The sequence below is a fragment of the Hemitrygon akajei genome, chromosome 4 (genome assembly GCF_048418815.1).
Source record: "Hemitrygon akajei chromosome 4, sHemAka1.3, whole genome shotgun sequence".
In the NCBI taxonomy this organism is placed as follows: Eukaryota; Metazoa; Chordata; class Chondrichthyes; order Myliobatiformes; family Dasyatidae; genus Hemitrygon; species Hemitrygon akajei.
In genome coordinates, this window is record NC_133127.1 from 174734062 (window position 1) to 174760428 (window position 26367).

The following is a 26367-nucleotide window of genomic DNA, read 5'->3' on the forward strand; positions in this document are numbered from 1 at the left end:
AACACCTGGCAGGAATTGTCCAATGATGCCCCATGCTGGGTTTTTATGGCAATAAATGAGGCTCATTATTTCTGTACCCAGTTAGATCCTTTTTGTGCACCTAGTGGAAATTTAATCAATCACAGGCTGGAGCTGGTAGTTCACTGTTTTCAGCTGTGAACAATCAAAGGAAACATTATTGGACTTCAGTTTATCTAATTGATTTTCTTTCAGCAAGGCTGTTCTCATTGTTTGTTTTTTGTTGGCCTGGAATAATTTAAGGATGACACTGATTACTTCCATGGTTATAAAGGCATATTAAAATACAGTACAGTACCATCTCTTCAGTTCATCCCACGTACAGATGGATAAATGATTTAATAGCATTGAAATTCTACGTTTGGGAACAGTAAAAATTATTCAGTGCCGCTTACAGTTTCAGATTGTAACCACTTTCTAGATAAGTTGAATGGAGGCATAGAATGTTTACACACCAATAGGAAGGAGCAGGAATAGACAAGCCCCTCAAACCTACTTTGTCATTCAATGTGATCATGTCTAGCCTACCTCAGACCACAACTTTGCTTTGGTAGGAGTTATCCACCACTGTTTACTTAGATCTAGCCATAATATATAAACCATATTTAAAACTAACAAGGTCCAAGAGGCCAAACCCCACCACAAACAACCACGATATAGTTCTTTTTAATCTTGCTTAATGGAATATTTTACCACGTCCAAGAGCTTTTTATTGGAATGGAGGCCATTTACAGAAGAAGTGGACAATCATCAACTCTACTCCAGATCCAAGGTCATTAAACTGTAGCTTGCAGATTGCACTTGAAGACAGATCTCCAAGTCATTGACTCCTTCACTAATGCGCATGCCGGAAAATACAGTGCCTATAAAAAGTATTCACCACCCTTGTAAGTTTTCATAGTTTACATATTGAATCACAATGGAATTAATTTGGCTTTTTTGTCACTGATCAACAGAAAAACGTTTGTGTCAAAGTGAAACAAGACCTCTACGAAGTGATCTAAATTAATTACAAATATAAAACACAAAATAATTGATTGCATAATTACTCAGTATTTAGTAGATGCACCTTTGGCAGCAATTACAGCCTTGACTGAGTCTATGAATAGGTCTATTAGTTTTGCACATCTGGACACTGCAAATTTTCCCCATGCTTTACAAAACTGCTCAAGCTCGCTTGTCAGATTGCATGGGGATTGTGAGTGAATAACCTTTTTTCAAGTCCAGCCACAAATTTTCAATTGGATTGAAGTCTGGATTCTGACTTGTTCACACCAGGGCATTAACTTTGTTGTTTTCAAACCATTCCTGTGTAGCTTTATGCCTGTGGTCCTTGCCTTGCTGGGAAACAGATCTCCCAAGTTGCAGCTCTCTTGCAGACTGCATCAGTTTTTCCCTACAGGATTTCTTTATGTTGCTGCATTCATTTTACTCTGTACCTTCACAAGCCTTCCAGGGCCTGCTGCAGTGAAGTATCTGCACAGCACGATGCAGACCCCACCATGCTGTGCGTTTTTGATATGCTGTGTTTGGTTCACACCAAACATAGCATTTTGTCTGAGGGCCAAAAAGCACAATTTTGGTTCCATCAGACCACAGAACCTTCTTCCAGCTGACTTCAGAGTCTCCCACATGCCTTCTGGGAACTCTAACTGAGATTTCATGTGAGGTTCCCCCCCCCCCCCTAACAGTGGCTTTGTCTTTGCCACTCTCGTACGAAGCTGCAACTGGTGAAGCACCCGGGTAACAGTTGTATGCCCAGTCTCTCCCATTTCAGTCACTGAAACTTGTATTCCTCCAGAGTTGTCATAGGTCTCTTGGTGGCCTCCCTCACTAGTCCTCTTCTTACATGATCATTCAGTTTGAGGATGGCCTGCTCTAGGCAGATTTATAGTTGTGCCATATTCTTTACACATCATGATTGGCTTAACTGTACTTATTCAGGGATATTCAATGACAGGGAAATTTTCTTGTGCTTTTAAAAAACTTTTGGGGTGAATACTTAAGCAATCAATTATTGTTTTTAATTTGTAATTAATTTGGATCACTTCGTAGAGACCTATTTTCACATTGACACAAAAGAATCTTTTTCTGTTGATCACTGTCAAAAAAGCCAAGTTAAATCCACTGTGATTCCATGTTGTAAAACAATAAAACATGACAACTTCGTAGGAAGGGTTGAATACGTTTTATAGGCACTATATCCAGGAAAGGAACTTTACCAACTTGGCCTGGCTCCTGATACGAAGATCCATATTTCAGGAGACACCTCTCAGTGATAGGAGATGCACATCTAGAAATTAACCTCTAACTCAAGCTTCAAACACAAAGACTCAAACCTCAAATCCATTTTAAAAACACACTTTAAACGTGAGAATCAGCTTTATTGATTGAATGGAAATTCAGGGATCTAATTTTGTAAAAAAGGCATTCATTTAATAAAATCCCAGACTACCATTGCAGAATGCATTCCAAATGTTGTACTTAATACTTTTTAAACCAAATTTTCCTATTGCTATAGGATTTTTAATAAAAAGTAGTTTATTAATAAAATTCATTTCTTCCAATCTACCCAGGTTATATATAATGCAACAAATCAATATTTCTTAGTTAGTAGTGGGGGAGATAAATAACAGTTGAGATAATTCCATAGTATACATGGTCCTTTGTAAAGCCAGCTTTAAATAGCTCCTTAAGCCAATGAGATACACAATGCTTTACAACATGGAAAATCCAAAGGAAAAAATAAATATCACAGAATGTTAGATTTAAAAATTATTTCAAGCAAAGACTATGCATCTTTGTTTACAGAGAAGATTCTCTAGAAAGTGTGGCAACCATCATAGCTCGTTTCAGCTGTTCATAGGTAATAAACATCACTATGTTCCATGAACCCAGGCGTAGAAATGACGGCATAAATCTGAAAGGAAACAATTACACAAGATTATAGAATCAGCTGACTCTGGAAAGTGTCACATTACAATGACATATAGCAAGTTATTAAAAGTGTTTTAAAATGACACTATGACCTTTGCAAAAATTTGGTATAGTTGCTATGTTATGGGATTCAGATGAAGTCATGCAATTTTTCCAACCACAAAATGGGAAGTAACTGAATACAAACTCAAGTTTCAAGCTGAATAATGGAATTAAAATTTAAGCGAGTCTAAGCAAAAAAAAATTCCACTAGCTGTGTGATAATTGGTCCACATAGCTGCCTTCCACTTCATGCCGTCCCAGTGTCCTGTTTAATTTTTTAATCTCACGAGCATGCATCTTCCCAAAGAATACTAGCAACACAAAAGCTAAATACTGAAGACATTAAAGAAAGTTTTTTTTAAATAAAGGTTCTCTTCACAGCAGCTGCAAGACAATATTCGCAGTATTAGAAACTCCAGACGCAAGCACTCACCCTTTATAGAAAGCTGTGAAACCTTCTTTAGTAAACATGGTAACTGCACAGTTTAAGGCACTGTTGTACTGGCCAGGGGCAGAGTTCATGTATCTTGTCTTCACTACATCAACAGGTGAAGCAATAAGAGTTGTGCAGAATCCAGCACCAATAGCGGAAGAGAAGTGACATGGAAGGTTATCTGTAAGAGAGACATTAAAACATTGGCTCCTGCACTAATATCAGGATGACCTGGATTGTTGGGCCTCGAGCTTATGTCAACATACTGTATTTCACAAAATATGCCAAACCTTAAAAAAAAATCAGTAAGTTATTTTCAGTGATTATTGATACTTTTTATAATTACAATACAACATTAATTTTAAAGATACTTTAATTATGGTTATTCTGGAAATTAGTTGTCAGTACTTCTCATTTGGATGTAGAGAATGATGTGATGCAAGAGTATGGTGTAACGCAACCTGGAAGACATAAGTGGAGTAGGACTCCTTGGAATGAAGCATAGAATCGTGCTGCTGGCTGACTGGAGGCCCAAGTGTATAGATAGGGATAAGCCTAGGAAGCCTGATGACACATTTGCAAGGGTGGAGTTAATGGAAAAACCAATACAGACATAGTAATCTGGGCTTCTTTCTATTTACTCATTTTTAATTATACCTCCAATATAGGAAAACCACAATGTTTACATATGTTCTACATCCGCTGAACTGGAGCTAGTTGAGAATGCTCCTGTATCAATTCCAATAATAGAAATAAACTGAGTCCTTTACAATTTATGTAGCCTTTAGAGGACAATTGCAATGCAAATTACATGCAAGAAAGCTTATTATCTCATTTTCCTGGAATACATTAGACTCCTTACCAATTTAAAGTTTCTCCTTGGCCTTGAAAGTTCAGTAATTTTTTTTCACATTCTAATGTACAAATTTTCATTCAAGAACAAATCACCCATCACTTACCAGTCAAGAGACCCTTCTTTATCAACAGATCCTTGATCAGATCGTAGGTCACAAGTTCTGTGCAGTTCACAATGGCATTACGGGCGATATTTGGTAGAGTACCTAATAAAGTAATGTGTAATGTTAATTATTTATGTAGTTCCTCTCTCTCCATCTGCACAAATATCCTATTTTATCAGCTAAACTCTACTACTTCTCTCGAGGGGCTGGCAGAAAGGAAGTAGGAATAGAAAGATGAATTTGAACAAAACATTAATGGGAAACATTTCTAATGTTAGACAATTCATACAAAAATTAAAGGTTCTCCAACTGTGTGCTTCTTTTAAATGTCCTCAATTAGATCACAAGATTTTACAAGAATATGAATTTTTGTGGGTGTAAATAATTTGATTTTCCTGTAATTCTTAAATGATTCAAAATGTAGTGACAGTAATTCACAATGATAGTCCATACCCAAACAGAGGTCATAACACAAAGGATCAGAATTAGGCCATTCAGCCCATTGAGTCTGCTCCACCTTTTCATCATGGCTGATATTTTCTCCCAATCCCATTCTCCAGCCTTCTCCCTTTGATGACTTTACTTATCAACATCCAAATTAAATATGCTCAATGACTTGGCTTCTATGGCCGCCTGTGGCAATGAATTCCACAGATTCACCACCCATTTGCTAGAGCTCAGGAACATTGAGAGCAAAGGACATAGTTTTCCTGAGGCACCTCAAGACATTTATCTTGAGCTGGTGCACAATGTAGAATTTGCAACTAATTTAGTTCACATGATGCTCCTCATCTGTACTAAAGGGACATCCTTCTATTCCAAAGCTGGCCCTTTGGCCCAAAACAAAATATAGGAAATATCTTCTGTTCTACCGAATCTAGACTTTTGAATATCCTATTGGTTTCAATGAGATCCCCCTCATTCTTCTAAACTTCAGCGAATACAGGCCCAAAGCCATCAAATGCTCTTCATACATTAACCCTTTCAATCCTGGAATAATTCTCATGAACCTCCTTTGAACCCTCTCCATTATGTAGTGATATGTAATCCCAGGAGGTGGATCTTGTCACAAAAATTTAGATGGGACAGTAATACTATGGGAAATGTTCTTTAAATAACTTGAAAGTTAGCTCCAAATCTGTACACTGAGACTATGCAGTAACAGGTTTACAGAAATTACGAGGAGCCGTGGCCTTGAACAGGATCCAATTTGACACTTACTGCCAGTTACCAAAAATTTACATCTTAAATGCAAATACCGTATCGAATATTGAAAAGGCCTAGATGGAGCAGCTATGGAGAAGATGTTCCCTATAGTGGGCGCAGACTTTGGATAGTAGGATGCCCCCGAGAACAGAGAGGAGGAGGAGGAATTTCTTTATCCAGAGAATGGTGAATCTATTGCTACCAATGGCTGTGGAGGACAAGCTATTATGGGAATGAGAAGGCAGAGAGTGGGGTGAGAGGGATAATATTCAGCCATGAAATTCCAGAGCAGACTCAATAGGCCGAAAAGCCCAATTCTGCCCTGTTGTCTTATTGTTTCTCAAATGTTGTAGGAATTTTCTTCATTTCAGCTACTTCATGTGTAGGTTCTGTTCCTGTTCCCACAAAAAGTAGAGGATTTGGCCCAGGCCATCACAGGTAAAGCCCTCCCCGCCTTTGAGCACATCTACATGGAGCATTGTAATAGGAAAGCAGTATCCTTCATGGACACCCGCTACACAGGTCATGATCTCTTTCCAGTGTTGCCTTCAGGAAGGTGGTGCACTGGTGTCAGGGCTCTCCGCACCAGGTTCTGGAAGTTATTACCCCTGAACAATCAGGCTCTTGAACCAGGAAGGGTTAACTTCACTCGCCCCATTAATGAACTGTTTCCACAACCCAAGGACTCATTCTCAAAGACTCTGTCTCAAGTTCTCAATACTTCTTCTTTTTGTGTTTGCACAATTTGTCGTCTTTTGTACACTGGTTGTTTGTCCGTCCTGTTCGTGCGGTCTTCCATTGATTCTATTATGGTTATTGGATTAAAATTTATTACAATAAAATGAATCTCAGGGCATATTACATTGAACTCCGTACTACATTTGGGAAAGTTATGATTATTAAAACAGATTCACAAATAGCTACAGCAAGATTCTAAAATATTCAAATCCACCAAAAAAAAGATACTCTTCAGTCAATCACTTGACCATCTTACAAAATAGTGTTTTACTAAAACCAATTAAGTAGCATGTTTCAATTTCAATTAAAATGGCAGCATGTCACCCAGTGTCTATTCTCCTGCAAAGATTTTCCAGTTCATTATCAAATTACAATTCTGTAACCAACAATTTTAACGGGGAGTCTTGGATCAAACACAATTCAATGCAATTCCAAATAGAAGTACAAACCTTTCCATAGCCCCCGAATTCCTTCCTCTTTGGCGATGGTTTTGTAGGCTTCAATGGTTCCATTGTATCGTCTGTTTGGACCAGATACACTTGCTTGTGCTTGAAACCTCACTTTCACCACATCAGTCGGCTGGGCAAACGCCACAGCCATGGCTCCTGTAGTGCAGCCAGCGAGCAGGCGGCTACCAATGCCAACATCTAGAGAAATTATCCGTATATTAAAGACTAGCCATCGGAGGACCAGGAACCTGTACTGTGTTTTACGTAAGTGGATTAAAGCGTGCCAAATTTTAAAATGCAAATGCATTTATTTGATCAGCGTTGTCAATTACTGGCAACATGACCCTCACTGAAGCATCTTTATGAACAGTACTGTACCTCAGTACATATGATGATAAACCAATTTATTCTAATTTTAGAATCAGTCTGAGTTACCGTTCAGGCTCAGTTCTGGTCAGGCAGCATCTTTGGAAAGGAACAAAATGCAAATGTTTCATGCAGAGATGAAGGGCCTCAGCTCTGTATTCCTCTCCATAGATACTGCCCGGCCTGCTGAGTTCCTTCAGTATTTTGTGTGTTACTTTGGATTTCCATCATCTGCAGAATCTCTTGTCTCCACAGTTCCGTTTTTTTTCCCCTTCTGGTGATCAAATAGAGAAATACTGGTTATGTTTCCACTGTCCATTGCTTGGTAGACAGGATTACAGGATAAATTCACAGCACCATGAGTTCCTGAAACTGATACAGATCAGGAACTGTAAAAGGTCACTGTTTGTGATCTGCAACTGGCAAATAGTCTGCTCAATAATTGGTCTTTCAGTTCAGTGGAACCTTGTTTAAGAATATCGGAACAATTAATCCATTCGATTTATCCTTCAGCAAATTAAAGCTTCCTCCTACAACAATTACTAAATTCCAAAAAATATTTAAAATTGATAGAAGAACACCCAGACTCTTATCTGAAGCTGATCGATCTTCCACAGTAACACATCACTATAGTCAGAGATAAGTTATACTTACGTTCAGATCCTTTGGTGTAGAACTGTTTTACAGAATCATAGAGTCCAATGCGCACAGAAGCAAAGCTCATCTGACGTTGAAGACCAGCCACCAGCCCACTGTAGAGGCTTCTTGGTCCCTCATTCCTGACCATTGTGGCCATGGTGCCAAAGACACCCCTATATCTGAAGGTACTCGTCTCTGCAGCAGACATTGATTCCCCTTGAATCTGTGCAGGACAAAAATTGGATGAACATCCCGCATTGTGTGATTTGGGCTCAGCCCAACTCACATGTAGACTAGTCTAGTCTAATACTTAGTCATCCCAGATTCGGCACTTGGTCATCACAGGGCAATTCCAGCTTGTAAACTGTTATTTATAGGGGAAAAAATTGCATATATAGAAATATAGTAAGTAGAAGTTTGATGAGAAGCAAGTTTCTTCATTTGCTATTACTTATTGTTTACAGAAGCCAAAAAGAGGAAATAGTAGCATACAGCACTAAACTAATTCAGAAAAGTAAATGACTATTTCAGCTCTTAAGCTGCAAAATACAGACACAACAGGGGATCAAGCAAGCAGTCGAACAATTTGTTCCAATTTAATTTGATTATACAAATGAGTGATGCAGTAATGAACACACAACGAACTTCATTTTGTGATTTGGTTCTGTTGACTTGAATAACAGAAGGAACAAAAACAAATTCTGCCTCTCATATTTACATGACTAATCCTAGTTCCTTTGTGATAATGTATACTCTGGAGGGAGTGCCCAAGATGGATTGCTTCTGCTCCAGTGGTTGATGCAGTCAGAGTAGGACCCATGGACTCTGCAATGGGGTAACCTACTAGGTAGTTTCAGAGGTGGTGTACTCTTCTAGCAATTGCACAGGGCTTCCGTACTCCATCCAGATGGAGATTCTCAGTACTATCCCAAATATTCCTTCTCCAATTTCCACTCATGTTTTCTGAAGTCACTTAATTTATTGGCAGCTCTCAGAACATTTCCCATAGCCCCATTCTACCCCTCACTTCCCTGTACTACATTTCTGGTACGTTTCAAAATGTCAGTAAATTGATTAACATTGAAAGGGGGCTGAATAACCCAAGCAAGTATCAGTGCAAGTCAGAAGGAATACCAATATATTCTGTCCAAGGCAACATACTTACACAAAACTAACACCAGGATCTTACCTGTAATCTGACTTTTGCAGTGTCCAGCGGGAAGGTAAACAAGTCAGCAATGCAGGCTGCAGTTCCAGCACTGAGAAATTTCACTGTGGCTGTAGGAGGAATGTCTGTAGGCTTGAACCCAACCATTTTCCACAAAGTTACGATTAGCAGCAAAGTGATGAAATCCTGATGTGTCTTGCAGGAGATGGCAAGAGTGATGAACGAGATAAATGGACTCTGCCCGTGCCTGAGAGTGGAAAGGGAAGGAGGGAGAAAAGGATTTTAATTTCAACAGGTATCTAACATTTTTTACTGCAGCTTCTTGGATATTGCAGATATTGCTAGGTTGAAACCATATTTACGATCCCAACATATTTATGAGCTCCAACTTGGAATAGACGACAACCTGGGGGATTATAATGGATGTGGGCATTCCCTCCCCTCCATCGAAGAGCTGGACAAATACACTGAACCCCAAGAACCCTACTGCTATAAAGCTGGTCTGGTCATGAAAGGAGTTTCACAGCACGTGCTAGGGATTAAAAAACTAAAATAGCAAATACCGTGCAAAATGATAGCCAGTCTTCAGGAAATACAACCCGGTCACTATTTCACTTCAACTGATACTTCATAACTAATTAAACCAATGATTGGATGTGGGATACTGTTGGAAATAGCAAAGAAATAGGTGAATGTTCACATTAATTGGTGATCATTAAAAAGATCAAGGAAGGCATTTAAATTTCCTGATTTAGCACATCGCTAAAGCCGTAGCCGGCCACAATGTACATCAGGACAGGTCTGTTTTGTTACTTCATACTCTAGCGACTGATATTGAACCACTGTGACAAGACACCTAGAGTTTGTGCTCATTTTCTTGGACCAGCCACCAGAATTGAATATTTATTGTTTGGTTATTTAATTTATTTATTGAGATACAGCACAGAATAGGCCCTTCTGGCCTTCGAGCCATGCCACCCAGCAACCCCGCCTGATTGATTTAACCCTAGTCTAATCACAGGACAATGACCAATTAACCTACCAACTCGTAGGTTTTTGGACTGTGCGAGGAAACCAGAGCACCTGGAGGAAATCGGATGTCATGGGGAGAACATACAAACACCTTATGGGCAGTGATGGGAATTCGATGGGAATTGAACCTTGGTCGCTGGTACTGAAAGCGCTGTGCTATTTTGCTAGTTTGGATGTTGTAACCATTGTAAATCCTTCAGATATTTCTCTGCATTCAAAGCTTTAAGCTCATGAGTATAGTCATTGAAACTATAATTATCTTTGTTTTTAAAAAGTATAATATTATGCAAGAGGAGAGTTAGATTCTCTCCAAAAGATCTGCCCAGTTCCACAGCAGATTGTGAAGTACAAGCAAAACCTTCTGTTGTTGGTGATTCTAACAAATACTGAATTACCTCATGAGATGTTTTTTGGGACTGAAGATGAAAGTTGCCCAGGAATCTCAGTCCTCTGGATAAACATAATTAGGACATCTGGCCCATAGAGTCTGCTCTGTTGATATGTCCCACCATCTTTAGATCTCCACTGAGACCTACTTTGAATTGCCCCATTTGCCTCTTCAATTTTCCCCAATTCAAAATTCATCATCCCACATTCCTGACTGGTATTTCACCTACTTGTGCCACCAGTTTACTACCTCTTGGCATTTTGCACCTTTCTCCTCACCATGTACGATAATACTTCAAAGATCGTACAGAACTTTGAAATTGTGCCCTTTTCCCTTCGGTAATCACCACACTGGTCTCACGCTCTGTCCTTTGGGAGCCACTGCATATTTCCTCCAGTTTCAATGACATTGAACTTTTTCCTTTTCAGTCTCGAGGAAACAAGTTATCCTGGTTTACAGGCATCCTACATTTCACCTGTAGAGTCTTCTCTGGTAAGGACATTTCTACAAATCCCCTTTGCCAAGACCAGCTAGGATATCTTGAATAAGCTTGAATAAACCAAGGAGCTGGTTGTGGATTACAGGAGGAATGGAGACAGGCTAGCCCCTATTGACATCAGTGGATCTGGGGCTGAGAGGATAAACAGCTTCAAGTTCCTTGGCATCCACATCACCGAGGACCTCATGTGGTCTGTACACACCAGCTGTGTGGTGAAAAAGGCCACAACAGCTCTTCTTTCACCTCAGAGGGTTGAAAAGTTTGGTATGGGCCCCCAAATCCTAAGAAGTTTCTAGGGGGGCCACAATGGAGAGCATCCTGACTGGCTACATCACTGCCTGGTGTGGGAACTGTACTTCCCTCAATTCTGAGTGGAGAGAGTGAGCAATTCCTGGGTGTCAATATTCCCACGGACCAAACCCGGACCCAACATATTGATGTAGCTATGAAGGCAAGACAGTGACTATAGTTCTTTAGGAGTTTGAGGAGATTTGGCATGCCACCAAAAACACTCGCAAATTTCTACAGATGTACCTTGGAGAGCATTCTAACTGGCTGCATTGCATCTGGTATGGGGGGGCAGGGGGCTACTGCGTAGGATTGAAGTAAGCTCCTGAGTTCTAAAATTAGCCACTTCATCATGGGCACTAGTATCCAGGTCATCTTCAGTAAGGTGTCCATCATTAAGGACCTCCATCACCCAGGACATGCCCTCTTCTCATTGTTACCATCAGGAAGGAGGTACAGAAGCCTGAAGACACACAGTCAATGATTCAGAAACAGCTTCTTCCCTCTGCCTTCCAATTTCTGAATGGACATGAACACTACCTCACTACATTTTTTGGAAGTTATTTAACTTAACTATTCAATATATACTTACTATAATTTTGTTTTCTTTCTCTCCATTATGTATTACATTGTACTGCTGCCGCAAAGTTAAGAAATATCATGATGCCTGTAATACTAGACTGATTCTAGCATTTCAGAACTAATTCTTTACAAGTACAGGTTTTACCACTCAATAAAATCCAGAATGCAAGACATTAAATTTACGAATCCACATATTCTCAAAGCTTTCCAAAAGTGTATCACAAGATTTATCCCGTGTAGTTACTCTGTTGAGAAAGGGGTGACATCCCCATACAGATTCGAGAGCTGAAGGACAACTACATTACCGCTCTGCTTGATGTCAGCTCATCGGCAGGCACTTCTACAGTAACGAGTTAGCTAGGCACTTGCATGGGGCATCCTGCTATTGGCCGAACAAACACGCTGTCCTCTTGCTCTGCGTTTCAGAACTCCTCCGATCTTTTGTAACTCAAAGTGCAAACTTTTAAACATTGTATGCCATTTCGAATCTGGAGATTCATTTTCTTGCGGTAACTCACAGGAAAAGCAAAGAAATACAACACAATCCACGAAGAAACAAAGACCGACAGATATCCAACATGCAAAAAGAGGACCAATTGTGCAAATAACAAAGAAAAGTAAAAATACTGAGAGCACTGTCTGCAGAGTCCCTGAAAGTGAGCCCACACAGGCTGTGGAGCTGTCTCACTCTTAACTGCTCCCTCCCTATTATTGACTGGATAATCGTGTTTACGGCTTATTCTCAGTCACCTTGATTTTATCCTATTGGGACAACCCTCCCCCACAGATTCACAAGTTTCTTCTCTCCTTCCCAGTTCTGACCTAAAATATTAACTTTTTTCCTCTCTCTCCCCAGTGATGCAGCCTGACCTGTTTTAAATTGTAGATTTGCATATTTTAGATACTCATTACAGGATGTTATTTTCCCCTCCTCCATCTCTTAACCTTTTATGAAAGGAATACACATCTTTTATTGGGAAAAAAAAACAAGCCACAGTGAAATTGTTAATAAGCTCTGTGCCTCATTACCCTGCTCCCAGAAGGAACCAGTGTTTTAGGAGCAGGTGGAATGGAGACAGAACTTAAACAAATCATCACCTGACCTTAGATCCAGCAAATATGTAATCTGGATTGGTCACCAGCTGTGCACCTTGTTTATTCAAGCCTCCTTCCCCGCCCCACCCCTGTGAGATCTGTTAACTTGCTTGGAACACAAATGTTTTTAACTCTGCTATGGACCGTCCCAAGACCGACTGCAAAAGAGGAGGGTTGGACACTGGGCAAGCAACCCCACCCTGCTAAAAGCCCAGCACTACAGAAACACCAACAAGAAGCTCTAAAGACCTCATCCCTGGGGAAAGAGGGACCTTTGAAGGACTACGTCTTGAAAGACTGGCCCAGGACAGAGGACTTCATTAGCATACTTCATATGTATACTTCATCAGCAGTTTGAGGAGATTTGGTATGTCAACAAAGACACAAGTTTCTACGGATGGACGTACCACAGAGGTCTATGAAACGCTTTCATCTGAACACAAAGCTTTGGGAGCTGAGGGAAGCATTACGAGAGATTAACAAAATGAGGCCAGGGCAACCACGTTTTAGTTGAATTAGATTCTAGTGTAGTTTTTCTTTGCATCAGGCTTTCAGGGTGGAGATTAATTTGATGTGGACGTTTTCCATATCCAAAGGGGTTAATATACAAGGGCATTCAATTAAAGTTTAGCTTTGTCACGTGTACATTGAAACAGTGAAGTGTTGCCACACACTCACTCACACACACCTGGAGGAGCTCAGCTGGTCAGGCAGCACCCACTGAGCTTCTGCAGTGTTTTTGTGTGTGTTGCTTTGTATTTCCAGCATCTGCGAACTTCCTCCCATTAATTGTTGTTTGTGTCAAATCAACATGGGATGCCCTCAACTCTCTTAACCCTAAACTTACATGTTTGGAATACAGGCGGAAACCAGAGCACCCGGAGGAAACCCACACGGTCACAGAGAATGTACAAACTCCTTACAGATAGTGGTGTGAATCGAACCCCAATCTTACAGCTGATACTGTAAAATATGGTGCTAACTGCTACACTATCGTACCACCCCTAATTTAATGCATGGCAAGTTTGAGCGAAATTGACAACCCCCTCAAAAGCATCAGCTGGCGAGTCATTGCTCAAGAGGGGACAAGAAGCCCTGACTGCATTTTTAAAACACCCGGCCAGCCATAGACTACAGGGCAATGGACCAAGAGTGGGGAAAAATCATCGGAGTCATAGAACATTACAGCAGAGAAACAGGCCTTTTGGCCCTTCTTGGCTGTGCTGAACCATTTTTCTGCCTGGTCCCACTGACCTGGACCCGGCCCATATCCCTCCATACACCTCTCGTCCATGTACCTGTCCAAGTGTTTCTAAAATGTTAAAAGTGAGCCCGCATTCACCACTTCAACTGGCAACTCATTCCACACTCCCGCCACTCTATCTTGAGCAAACATGAACAAAGGATAAATGGCCTCCGTCACCAATGTCTGACAAGCAAGCATCTTTTCGGTTCACCTATAGCAATTCCACCCCACTTCTGAACAAAGTGGCGGTTTGAGTTTCATCGCTCCCACCCCATCCCTGATCATAGACAATAGCCATGGTTCAAAGCTGATAAAATGAAAAGGAGGAAACAAAAGCAGATAACCAGACACCACCCAGCCATTCCGCCTGCCTCAAACATTTGATATAATTAAGCTGTTGTTGTGGAAGACGGAAGCTTCTGCGTAATGCAAGGGCTCGAACGCCATTGGTCAACCCTGTTGCTAGCTTAGACTGAAACTCGGGTAACATCTGCTCTGCCTAATGAAACCAATACAAGGAAAATAACTTCGACAAAGAACATTTGAAGCCAGAGATCAAACAAAAAAAAACCGAGATAAAAGTCTATTTTTGTTCTAAGAATAAAGGACACTGAATACAAGCGCATTGTGCTTCCTAAACTAACCGGCGCACGAAAACAGCCGTAAGCGCAAATTCTGAACTCAGTTTCAATTATGCACGCCCGAGGCTGCTTATGGAACAATATTATGAAATCAAGAATAATAATGTTTTTAAAGCCCAAGTGTCTGCTTCTCACTTCGGTCGCAGTTATGCAGGTACTAACTTCCAAACTAGCACCTGCTGGGGAGAAACCATCCGAACTGCGACAGAGAGGGAAAAAAAACCTCTCCGTGTAAATGTCACTGTGTCCGAGGTTTGTGTTGTCAACCACCAAAACCATTTTTACAGCGTCTTTAATGTCTTATGATCCTTCATAAAACGCGTGTGACAAAGGCAACAAACCACAGTCTCAATGGGTTTGACCGTCAATGAGAAAATGTTACACAACTGGGCAGCTTGTAAGGAATTAGGGTAGTTTATCATTTTAATCTCAGGCATAGACATTTTTTGAGAGGGGGGAAATATATAGCGTTGTTTCAGGCTATTCTTTGTGCAGATCCAGGGTCTGGTCGCAAATGGTTGTCTACATTTTGCCTCCAGGGGTGTTGCCTGACCTAGCGTTCTGTTCTTAATCTGCAATCTAATCTCCTCTCACAGAAATGGACACTTCAGAACACCGTGTGCATACTGACCTTTTTGCTTAGCCATTGGCCTGCGTGATTGCCATATCTGTCTGTGCCTTGCATATTTAAGTATTTAAATATAATAGGTCTTTAAATGTAGTAATTGTGTCTGACTCCAGCACCCTCTGTTAGTACACACTGTATTAACCAGTCCTAAAATCAAGGGGAGTCCAAACCTTAGAGGGCATAGATTTAAAGTGAGATGGGAGAGCTTTAAAGGGGACTATTTGGGAGGCATTAAGGTTAGTGTGTAAGATGAAATGGGAGAGGATTGATACAATTACGATGTTTAGCCTGGAGAGGTAAATGGATTGGAAAGGTATAGAGTGAAATAATGCAAATGGGACTAGCTTGGGCATATAGGTCTGCATGAACAAGCTGGGCCAAAGTGCCTTGTTTCTCCTCTCCGTGACTATGGGTAAAGGCTAAACCACTTGTTCTCAGGACTCTCCTGGCTCAGCTTTCAATTGTCTGCTGAATGGTTTGCCAGACAAATAAAGTTTCAACCACAGGCCAAGCGAGAGCAACAGGATCCTCCCTACATCACCATGAGAACAGCAGGAAACAAATCTCCCTTTCTTTGTTCGCAATGTGACTTAATCATCATTCTGATCATTTAATCCTCTGCACCTTTCAAAGGCCTCATGCCTTTTGTTACTCTTCCCTCTGTATCCTCAAGAGCCTTCTCCCACTCTACACACCTCCGATCTTCCCAGTACCAGTGCAAAAAAACCACTAATCTGAAAGGTCAGACACACAATGACGCCAGATTTACTGAATTCGGGACTATGGGATGTCCAGGGATGGGGTGGCGCCTCTGGTGAAGGCTGTCATGGGGAGAAAACTGGGAACCGGGGTTGAAGAGGAAGAAAAAATAAGGAGGATCAGCCATGGTTGAATGGTGGAGCGGACTCGATGGGCCAGATGGCCTAATGTTTTGTGGTCTTATGGTCATTCTGCGGCAGCTCACTCAAGCCTAGGTTCCCACCAGCCACACAGCTCTCACCTACGGCTCCAAGCAGCTGCGACAGCATGGGTGCTTCGTACAGCCGCGACTAAACATACCGACCGGCTGAACCAAGTGAGGAGAGGCGGTGGGCATCATACATGGTGAGGGAGGGAGATTCCCATCTAAGCATGTGAAATCAGCTCTGGCTGACCGGGTAGATGAGAGCACAGCCAAGGAGGTGGTTCTGTATTGCTTTATCATGTCCGTAGCTCTGCATAAAGCAAAGAAATGGTCATCCACTGCAGCTAAGGAGGGCTCCATTTGTGACAACTGCATGTATCACCTGGACCTGGACTTGTGAAAGAGGAACTGCCCCCCCCTCGCAAAGGCTTTTCCACTGTAAAAAACCCCCTCCACACAGGTTTCACACCAGAATCTATCATCATTGGATACCACAGACAGCTAATCTTCAAATTACTTCTGAAATTAGAAATCACCAATGTGGTAGAAACTGAACTACTTCTCCTCATGTTTAGTCCAGAACAAATTCAAGCCGAGAAAGTGCCAACACTATGGGGAATGCAAAGATCTGCTCAAGGCCAGCTGTAGACCATTACGAGAAACCAAAGTCCTTTTGAAACCAGGAACGGTATAAAACTATGGGAGGAAGTCTGCCATCTCACACAATTCTGACTTTGAGGGAAACACACAGGCACTCAGGTGGTCAACACTTACACTCCTTCTGAATACTTTGTCCAACATGTTGGCATTGTGCGCGTGGTCAATAGGTATGGGGAACAGGCCAAAAAGTGAACGGGCAGGGTGGGGTGGGGGGGGGGGGGGGAGGGTGAAAGCCAATGCCAGGAAACTAATCATATCCATGGTTTCAGACTCGGTCAGGTAAGGGAATCATTTCACTAACACCATTGAAATACATCCCAGCCAAGAGTGGCAAGTTGACAGTGGTCTGGCGGCGCCCACATTACCACCTTCTTACACACACCCATCTCTGGTCTGCCAAATCTTTAGAAATGTTCCACGGCATTAGAAATAACCCTTACTGCTAAGATTATCAATGACTATTTCTTTCTTTGTTCACTCTGCCCTGTAATATCCGGATACCTCGCAACCAGCATGACTCAATTAGGAGGGACTAGACTGGAATGAGACAAACCAGAAGTCAAGGCAACTTAAAATAAACCACTCTCTAGCCTCGCACGACATGTCAAACGACGGGAAACTACCTTTAGTCAGATGCAGTGTGCCAGGGCAGTTACAAGAGAGCCGAACAGTTTTCTCTAAAAGTATCCCGCTCGTTGTAGCTCTGTTTAGTTACAGTTTGGCTCTGCCGTTGTTCCATAGAAAATTCAGAAATGAATCGCCAAATGATCATAATACGGGTTCTGCAACAAGAAAAGCACAGAACAGTTAGGCACGGTCATTAACTGATGCAATACATTGCACACTGTTCCTAACTTTAACAGTCCGCACTCTTTAACACACAACACCCGGAATAAAAACATCAGTTACTACCTTCTGCTACTTTTAAATTCCGTCCCAATCTTTTTTTGCAGAACTACAATTTATAAATAAAGCCTAAATAATTCCCACAGACTATTCTTCATTACGTTTTAACAGTCACCACGCCGCTTGTTCTGAACACGAGTAGCAGTCCAAAATATTCTTAGAAATTTAATAAAGGTATTTAAAAATCAACACCGGCTTCCACGGACAAATGAATTAAAACTTTACCTGGCAATTGAGTTAAGTCCTTCGTCTGCCGTGTGCAAATGTGGGTGCTCTCTCTGTGCGAGCAGGACAGTCCAGCCTACAACCTGGGTTCAACCTCTGCAGTAGATCGCCGGCTCCAGTGCTGTCCTTTTAAATAAGACAGTAACTTCCCTTCTTTCACGGCTCGGCGTCAGCGCCAACCTCATCAACGCCGAACAAAGGGGGTGGGACTCCCTTCCGCATCGCCCTCCCTCGGTAAATTGAGGCCAAGGGTTGCGTACTGGACCTCTGTTATCTCTGCGCTGTGGGTTGTAATTTGGAATCGCACTCTGCTACGGTATACGGTGATTGGGGCGAGTCGGAGATTGTGAAACAAAAATTAAAACAAAATGAAAACTCTTAGTGGGTGAGCACTAAGAGGGGACAGTGATCACCCGCTCCCTGGCCTTTAGCATTATCATGGAAAAAGACAGAATCAGAGAGGACAGGAAAATTTTCAACTGGGGAAGGGCAAACTCTGAGGCTAGAAGGCTAGAACTTGCGGGTGTGAATTGGAATGATGTTTTTGCAGGGAAATGTACTGTGGACATGTGGTCGATGTTTAAGGAACTCTTGCAGGATGTTAGGGATGAATTTGTCCCGGTGAGGAAGATAAAGAATGGTAGGGCGAAGGAACCATGGGTGACAAGTGAAGTGGAAAATCTAGTCAGGTGGAAGAAGGCAGCATACATGAGGTTTAGGAAGCAAGGATCAGATGGGTCTATTGAGGAATATAGGGTAGCAAGAAAGGAGCTTAAGAAGGGGCTGAGGAGAGCAAGAAGGGGGCATGAGAAGGCCTTGGTGAGTTGGGTAAAGGAAAACCCCAATGCATTCTTCAATTATGTGAAGAACAAAAGGATGACAGGTGTGAAGGTAGGACCAATTAGAGATAAAGGTGGGAAGATGTGCCTGGAGGCTGTGGAAGTGAGCAAGGTCCTCAATGAATACTTCTCTTAAGTATTCACCAATGAGAGGGAACTTGATGACAGTGAGGACAATATGAGTGAGGTTGATGTTTTGGAGCATGTTGATATTAAGGGAGAGGAGGTGTTGGAGTTGTTACAATACATTAGGACGGATAAGTCCCCAGGCTGTTCCATGAGGTGAAGAAAGAGATTGTTGAGCCTCTGGCTAGGATCTTTATGTCCTTGTTGTCAACTGGAATGGTACCAGAGGATTGGAGGGAGGCGAATGTTGTCCCCTTGTTCAAAAAAAGTAGTCGGGATAATCCAGGTAATTATAGACCAGTGAGCCTTACATCTGTGGTGGGAAAGCTGTTGGAAAAGATTCTTAGAGATAGGATCTATGGGCATTTAGAGAATCATGGTCTGATCAGGGACAGTCAGCATGGCTTTGTGAAGGGCAGATCGTGTCTAACAAGCCTGTTAGAGTTCCTTGAGGAGGTGACCAGGCATATAGATGAGGGTAGTGCAGTGGATATGATCTACATGGATTTTAGTAAGGCATTTGACAAGGTTCCACACGGAGGGCTTATTCAGAAAGTCAGAAGGCATGGGATCCAGGGAAGTTTGGCCAGGTGGATTCAGAATTGGCTTGCCTGCAGAAGGTAGAGGGTCGTGGTGGAGAGAGTACATTCAGATTGAAGGGTTGTGACTAATGGTGTCCCACAAGGATCTGTTCTGGAACCCCTACTTTTCGTAATTTTTATTAACGACCTGGATGTGGGGGTAGAAGGGTGGGTTGGCAAGTTTGCAGACGACACAAAGGTTGGTGGTGGTGTGGATAGTGTAGAGGATTGTTGAAGATTGCAGAGAGACATTGATAGGATGCAGAAATGGGCTGAGAAGTGGCAGATGGAGTTCAACCTGGAGAAGTGTGAGGTGGTACTTTGGAAGGAAAACTCCACAGCAGAGTATAAAGTAAATGGCAGGATACTTGGTAGTGTGGAGGAGCAGACGGATCTGGGGGTACATGTCCACAGATCCCTGAAAGTTGCCTTACAGGTAGATAGGGTAGTTAAGAAAGCTTATGGGGTGTTAGCTTTCATAAGTCGAGGGATAGAGTTTAAGAGTCATGGGGTAATGATGCAGCTCTATAAAACTCTGGTTAGGCCACACTTGGAGTACTGTGTCCAGTTCTGGTCACCTCACTATAGGAAGGATGTGGAAGCATTGGAAAGGGTACAGAGGAGATTTACAGGGATGCTGCCTGGTTTAGAGAGTATGCATTATGATCAGAGATTAAGGGAGCTAGGGCTTTACTCTTTGGAGAGAAGGAGGATGAGAGGAGACATGATAGAGGTGTACAAGATATTAAGAGGAATAGACAGAGTGGACAGCCAGCGCCTCTTCCCCAGGGCGTCACTGCTCAGTACAAGAGGACATGGCTTTAAGGTAAGGGGTGGGAAGTTCAAGGGGGATATTAGAGGACGGTTTTTCACTCAGAGAGTGGTTGGTGCGTGGAATGCACTGCCTGAGTCAGTGGTGGAGGCAGACACACTAGTGAAGTTTAAGAGACCACTAGACAGGTATATGGAGGAATTTACGGTGGGGGGATATATGGGAGGCAGGGTTTAAGGGTCGGCACAACATTGTGGGCCAAAGGACCTATACTATGCTGTACAATTCTATGTTCTATAAAACTTCAGTGTTGGAAATACTCAACAGGTCAGATCTCAACTGTGGGAAGAGAAACAGAACTGATGTTTCAGGTTAAAAGCCCTCGGTCAGTTTGGGTCACCCAGTTATGAAAAGGTGCAGAGTGGATGCAAAAGGATGCTTCCATTATAAGGAGAGAGTGGATAGGCTGGGGCCGAAATAGAAACTGCTGGAGGCACTCGAGAAGTCCAGGCTATGCTCTCTCTCACTGTTGCCATCAGGAAGAAGGCAGCCTTAGATCCCAACCAGCAGGTTCAGGAACAATTACCCCTCAACCATCAAGCTCCTGAACCAGAGTGGATAACTTCACTCGCCCCATCACTGAACTGATTCCACAACCTTGTGGACTCATTTTCAAGGACTCTACAACTCAGGTTCTCTGTAATATTTATTTATTTACTTACTTATTATGCTGTCTTTCTTTTCGTATCTGCTCAATCAATGAACACCTTTTGCTCATTGGATGGTCACCTGACTTTGTAGTTTTTCATTTATTCTGTTGACACACTTCAGTGTTTCTTTTGTATCTAACGTGCATGCCCACAAGAAAATGTATGTACTTTTATAATAAATTTACTTTGAACTTTAGTCATAGAGGGAAATTGACAGCTGACATCTTGGGTTGAGACCCTTCAACTAGACTGAAAGACAGAGGGGAGAGGAAGGGGTGGAGAAAGAGCTCGCCAGTGGTAGGCAGATCCAGATGAGGCATGTCAATAGACACACAGAGAAGGAGAAAGTGGAAATAAGGACAGAGGCAGAGAAAAGAAGGAGCTGAGTGGGGAGTAGGGTACTCGAAATTGGAGAATTCTGTGTTCATACCATTGACTTATAGACAACCCGGGTGCTATTTGCATTTAGCCTCACCCTGGCAGTGGAGGAAGCAGAAGACAGACAAGATCGTGTGGGAGTGAGAAATGGCTAGTGTTGGTTCTGGTGATAATATTGAAGACATTCAGATTAGCTTTATTTGTCAGATGTACATTGAAACATATAGTAAAATATTCTAAGTAAATTTATCAAAGTAAATAGAGTACTGTGAAAAGTCTTGGGCGCATATATATATATATATGCCACCATATACAACCAGGAGATGCGTTTTCTTTGGTGTCAAATCAACAAGAATTGTGGTGAGTGGCAAGTGAGTTTAGATGATGGATTAGATGGCTTTGTTGCCAAGTTTGCAGATGAAATGAAGATTGGTGGAGGGGCGGGTAGTGTTGAGGAAACTGGTAGGATGCAGAAGGACTTAGACAGATTAGGAGAATGGGCAAGAAAGTGGCAAATGAAATACAATGTTGGAAAATGCATGGTCATGCACTTTGGTTGTAGAAATAAATGTGTGGACTATTTCCTAAATGGGGAGAAAATCCAGGAATCTGAGATGCAGAGGGACGGGAGTCCTTGTGCAGAACACCCTGGCAGTTAACTTGCAGGGTGAGTCAGTGGTGAGGAAGGCAAATGCCATGTTAGGATTCGTTTCAAGAGGTCGAGAATGCAAGAGCAGGGATGTGATGCTGAGGCTTTATAAGGCACTTGGTGAGGCCTCACCTTGAGTGTTGTGAACAATATTGGGCCCTTTATCTTAGAAAAGATGTGCTGGTGTTGGAGAGGGTCCGGAGGAAGTTCACAATTTGATTCCAGGAATGAAAGAGTTATCATACGAGTACAGACCCAGATGGCTCTGAGCCTGTACTCGCTGGAATTCAGAAGGTTGAGGGGGGATCTCATTGAAACCTTTCAAATGTTGAAAAGCATAGACAGAGTAGATGTGGAAAGGATGTTTCCCATAGTGGGAGAGTCTAGGACAAGTGGACACAGCCTCAGGATGCCTCAGGTGGCATCCCTTTCAAAACAGAGATGTGGAGAAATTTCTTTAGCCAAAGGATAGTGAATTTGTGGAATTTGTTGTCATATGCAGCTGTGGAGGCCAGGACATTGGGTGTATTTAAGGCAGAGATTGATAGGTTCTTGATTGGACATGGCATCAAAGGTTACGGGGAGAAGGCGGGAACTGGGGTTGAGGAGGAGATGGAAAAAAAGGATCAGTCATGATTGAATGGCGGAACAGACTCGATGGGCCAGATGGCCTAATTCTGCTCCTATGTCTTATGGTGTCACTATGCTTCCTGTGGCAACTGCATGCTCTCAGTTCACTAACCATAACTATCATCATCATCACCATTATGTGCCATATAAGATGTAGGTGATCAGGGTCTTGACCATGATTGTTCTTAGTAAATTTTTCAGCAGAAGTAGTTTGCCATTGCCTTCTTCTGGGCAGTGTCTTTACAAGATAGGTAACCCTGGCCATTATCAATTCTCTTCAGAGATTGTCTGCCTGGCGTTGGTGGTCGTATGACCAGAATTAGTGATGTACACCAGCTGTTTATACAACCATCCACCATGGCTTCACGTGACTCTGATCGGGGGGGCTAAGCAGGTGCTACACCTTGCCCAGGAGTGGCCTGCAGTTACCGGAGGGAAGGAGTGCCTTACCCCTCCTCCTTCAGTAGAGACATAACTCCACCCCGCCACCCAACCTTGAATATACATCTTTGGAATGTCAGAGGAAACCGCCGTGGTCATGGGGTGAATGCACAACAGCATTCCAGATAGCGGCAAGAATTGAACCCCCATCTTACAGTGGTGCACTAACCAAAATACTACGTCACCACCCCGAATTGTCTTTTGAAGTCACAAATGAGTCAGAAATCTTCCGCTTACCACTGTTTAATTAGATGTCACGGCAAAAGAAAGGCAATAAAACGGAGCAGTAGGTAACTGTCTCCAATTGTAACTAACTCACTGAACTGGAACTGTGGAGCAAAGGGCAATAAACCTTACCTTGTGGTCGAGCTTTACACCAAAAACCTGCTCGAACTAGATACACAAGGAAGACGAGAGATTCTGCAGATGCTGGAAATCCTGAGTAAAACACAAAATGCTGGAGGAACTCTGCAGGTCGGGCAGCATCATTGGAGGCATATAAAGAGTTGACGTCTGTGGCTTTCATTAGGACTTTGTGGATAAGGAAATTCTTTTGATTAGGACAGCCAATGGCACAACAAGGACAGTCTGTGACACTGGCTTACAAAGAAACTGCAAAAAAAAACAGAACAAGCTATGCTGTTCTATGTTTTATTAAAAGATGTTTAGACAGGGACATGAATGTGAGGGAAATGAAAAGATATAAACATTGTGTAGGCAGAAGGGATTTGTTTGCTTGGCCATTTGATTACTGATTTATTTGGTTCAACACAACATAACAGGCTGAAGACAATGTTCCTACGCTTTACTGCTCTAGGTTCTATGTACTGAAAATCCACTAAGCATTTGCGGACAAGCGGGTGATTATGTAAGCAAATAAGCATAAAGAAAATTGAACTAAAAGAAAAAATTAAACCCTAATTCGGCACCAGCAACCAAGTGCTCCGGAAGGCTTTAGAACATAGAACAATACAGCACAGTACAGGCCCTTCGGCCCACAATGTTGTGCTGACCCTTAAAACCTGCCTCCCATATATCCCCCACCTTAAATTCCTCCATATACCTGTCTAGTAGCCTCTTAAATTTCACTAGTGTATCTGCCTCCACCACTGACTCAGGCAGAGCATTCCACGCACCAACCACTCTCTGAGTAAAAAACCTTCCTCTAATATCCCCCTTGAACTTTCCACCCCTTACCTTAAAGCCATGTCCTCTTGTACTGAGCAGTGGTGCCCTGGAGAAGAGGTGCTAGCTGTCCACTCTATCTATTCCTCTTAATATCTTGTATACCTCTATCATGTCCCCTCTCATCCTCCTTCTCTCCAGAGAGTAAAGCCCTAGCTCCCTTAATCTCTGATCATAAACCATACTCTCTAAACCAGGCAGCATCCTGGTTTAGATGGAATGCAGGTGTTGGGCAAAGTGGTTAACTTCGACTGTGCTTGGTCTAACTCATGTAGTGGAGGCCGCTTAGACAGTACCGAATGCAATGAACAAGGTTGGAGGAGGTGCATGTGAATGTCTGCCTCGCCTGGAAGAGCTCTTTAAGGTCCTTCGGGGTGAGGCAAACATGAGAAGGCAGAAAGTGGGATGGGGTGGGGAAGAGAAGGTGCGGCAGGTGGTGGACTACACCATGGTGATGGAAATGTCAAAGGGTATTGTGCTGGATGCATAGGCTGATGGGAAGGGCAGCACAGTAGCCTAGCAACCAGTCTAATACCATTGTAGCATCAGCGACTCGGGTTTTAATTCCCGCCGCTGTCTTTAAGATTCTCCCTGGGACCATGTCAGTGCTCCAGTTTCCTCGTATGTTCCAAAGAAGTACAAGTTAGTAGATTAATTGGTCTCGTGAGTGTAAGCGGGCTTGTTGGGTCAGAAGGGCTGGTTAGCAGGCTGTATCTAAAACATAAATATATAAAATAAAATGGAGTAGTAGAACAAAGGAGCTCCATTCCTGTTCCATCTAGGGAAAGACAGGGTAGAGCGCGGGAAATAGAGGAAACATGGGCGAGGGCTCCACAACAATGGAGAGGCTCGGGTTTTTCTCCCCTGTGTCATGGGAGACTGAGGGGAGACCTCACAGAGGTGTGTAGAATCATGAGGGGCATGGATATGGCAGATAGTCACAGTCTTTTCTTCAGGCTAGGGCCATCTAAAACTTGGGAGCACAGATCTAAGGTGACAGGGAGAAGATTTTAAATGGACCTGCGGGGTAATTCTTTATCCGCACAGAGGGTGGTGGGTGTGTGGAGCAAGGTGCCAGAGAATTTACACAAGTACATGGATAGGAAATTTTTTGGAAGGATATGGGCCAAACGTGGGGAAGTAGGACTAGCCCAGGTAGAGAAATAGGGCCAAAGAGCATGTGTCTGCGCTGTATAACTTTATGATTTTATAATATTGCAATTGAAAGCTGAGTGGATGGGGAGGAGGGAGACTAGAAGGTGTGTAATGTATCTTTGGATCATAGTCCAAAGGTTGGAGATGATGTGGAACAACAGAGGAGGAGGGGGAAATGGGTGGGGTGTGAGCTGACAAGGTTACAATGTTCAGAATCAGAATTTGGTTAATTATCACTGACATATGCCATGAAATTTGCTGTTTTGTGCCGGTAGTACACTGCAATACGTAACAAATGATGAGAAGTTACAATGAAAAATTGGAGGGCAGAGGGGACGAAGCTGTTCCTAGAACACTGAGTGTGTGTCCTCGCTATACCTCCTTCCCTGTAATTAGTAATGAGAAGAGAACCCATGTATTAGGGTTGCTGAGGATCTTTGATGATGGATACCGCCTTTTGAAAATGTTGTCATTGGTGGGGAGGGTAGGGCCCGTGATTGAGCTGGCCGGGTCTACAACCCCCGGCAGCCTCTGTCAATCCTGTGCATTGGAGCCTCCACACCAGGTAGTGATGTGACCATTCTGAATGCTCTCCACGGTCCATCTGCAGAAATTTGCTAGAGTCTTTGGTGACATACCAAACCTCCTCAAACTCCTAATGAAATATAACTGCTGTCATGGATGCTTTGTGATTGCATTGATGTGTTGGGCCAAGGACAGATTCTCTGAGATGTTGACACTCAGGAACTTGAAGCTGCTCGTGTTTTCCACTGTTGATCCCTCAATGAGGATGGGTGTGAGTGTTCCCTCGACTTCACCTCTCTGAAGTCCACAATTGGCTCCTCGGCCTTA

The 26367-nt window shown here is 42.6% G+C and overlaps 1 protein-coding gene across 1 annotated transcript; it reads right to left on the bottom strand.

Annotated features, from left to right (window-relative positions):
* Positions 1-2363: 2363 nt before the first annotated feature.
* Positions 2364-18253, bottom strand: LOC140726967 (dicarboxylate carrier UCP2-like). The gene is made up of 8 exons (XM_073044026.1): positions 18050-18253; positions 17542-17700; positions 8977-9202; positions 7803-8010; positions 6783-6980; positions 4390-4491; positions 3431-3611; positions 2364-2938 (listed from the first exon to the last, which is right to left on the bottom strand). Exons 3-8 carry the CDS (start codon positions 9100-9102, stop codon positions 2824-2826), a joined length of 930 nt encoding a protein of 309 aa, XP_072900127.1. The 5' UTR covers positions 9103-9202; positions 17542-17700; positions 18050-18253; the 3' UTR covers positions 2364-2823.
* Positions 18254-26367: the final 8114 nt, after the last annotated feature.

Coding starts and splice junctions, on each gene's coding strand:
- LOC140726967 (XM_073044026.1), bottom strand. CDS start 9,102: ATGGTTGGGTTCAAGCCTACAGACATTCCTCCTACAGCCACAGTGAAA. Junction 6,981..7,802: donor CTACACCAAAGGATCTGAAC/GTAAGTATAACT, acceptor TAATTTCTCTAG/ATGTTGGCATTGGTAGCCGC. Junction 3,612..4,389: donor AAAGAAGGGTCTCTTGACTG/GTAAGTGATGGG, acceptor TCTCTCTTACAG/ATAACCTTCCATGTCACTTC.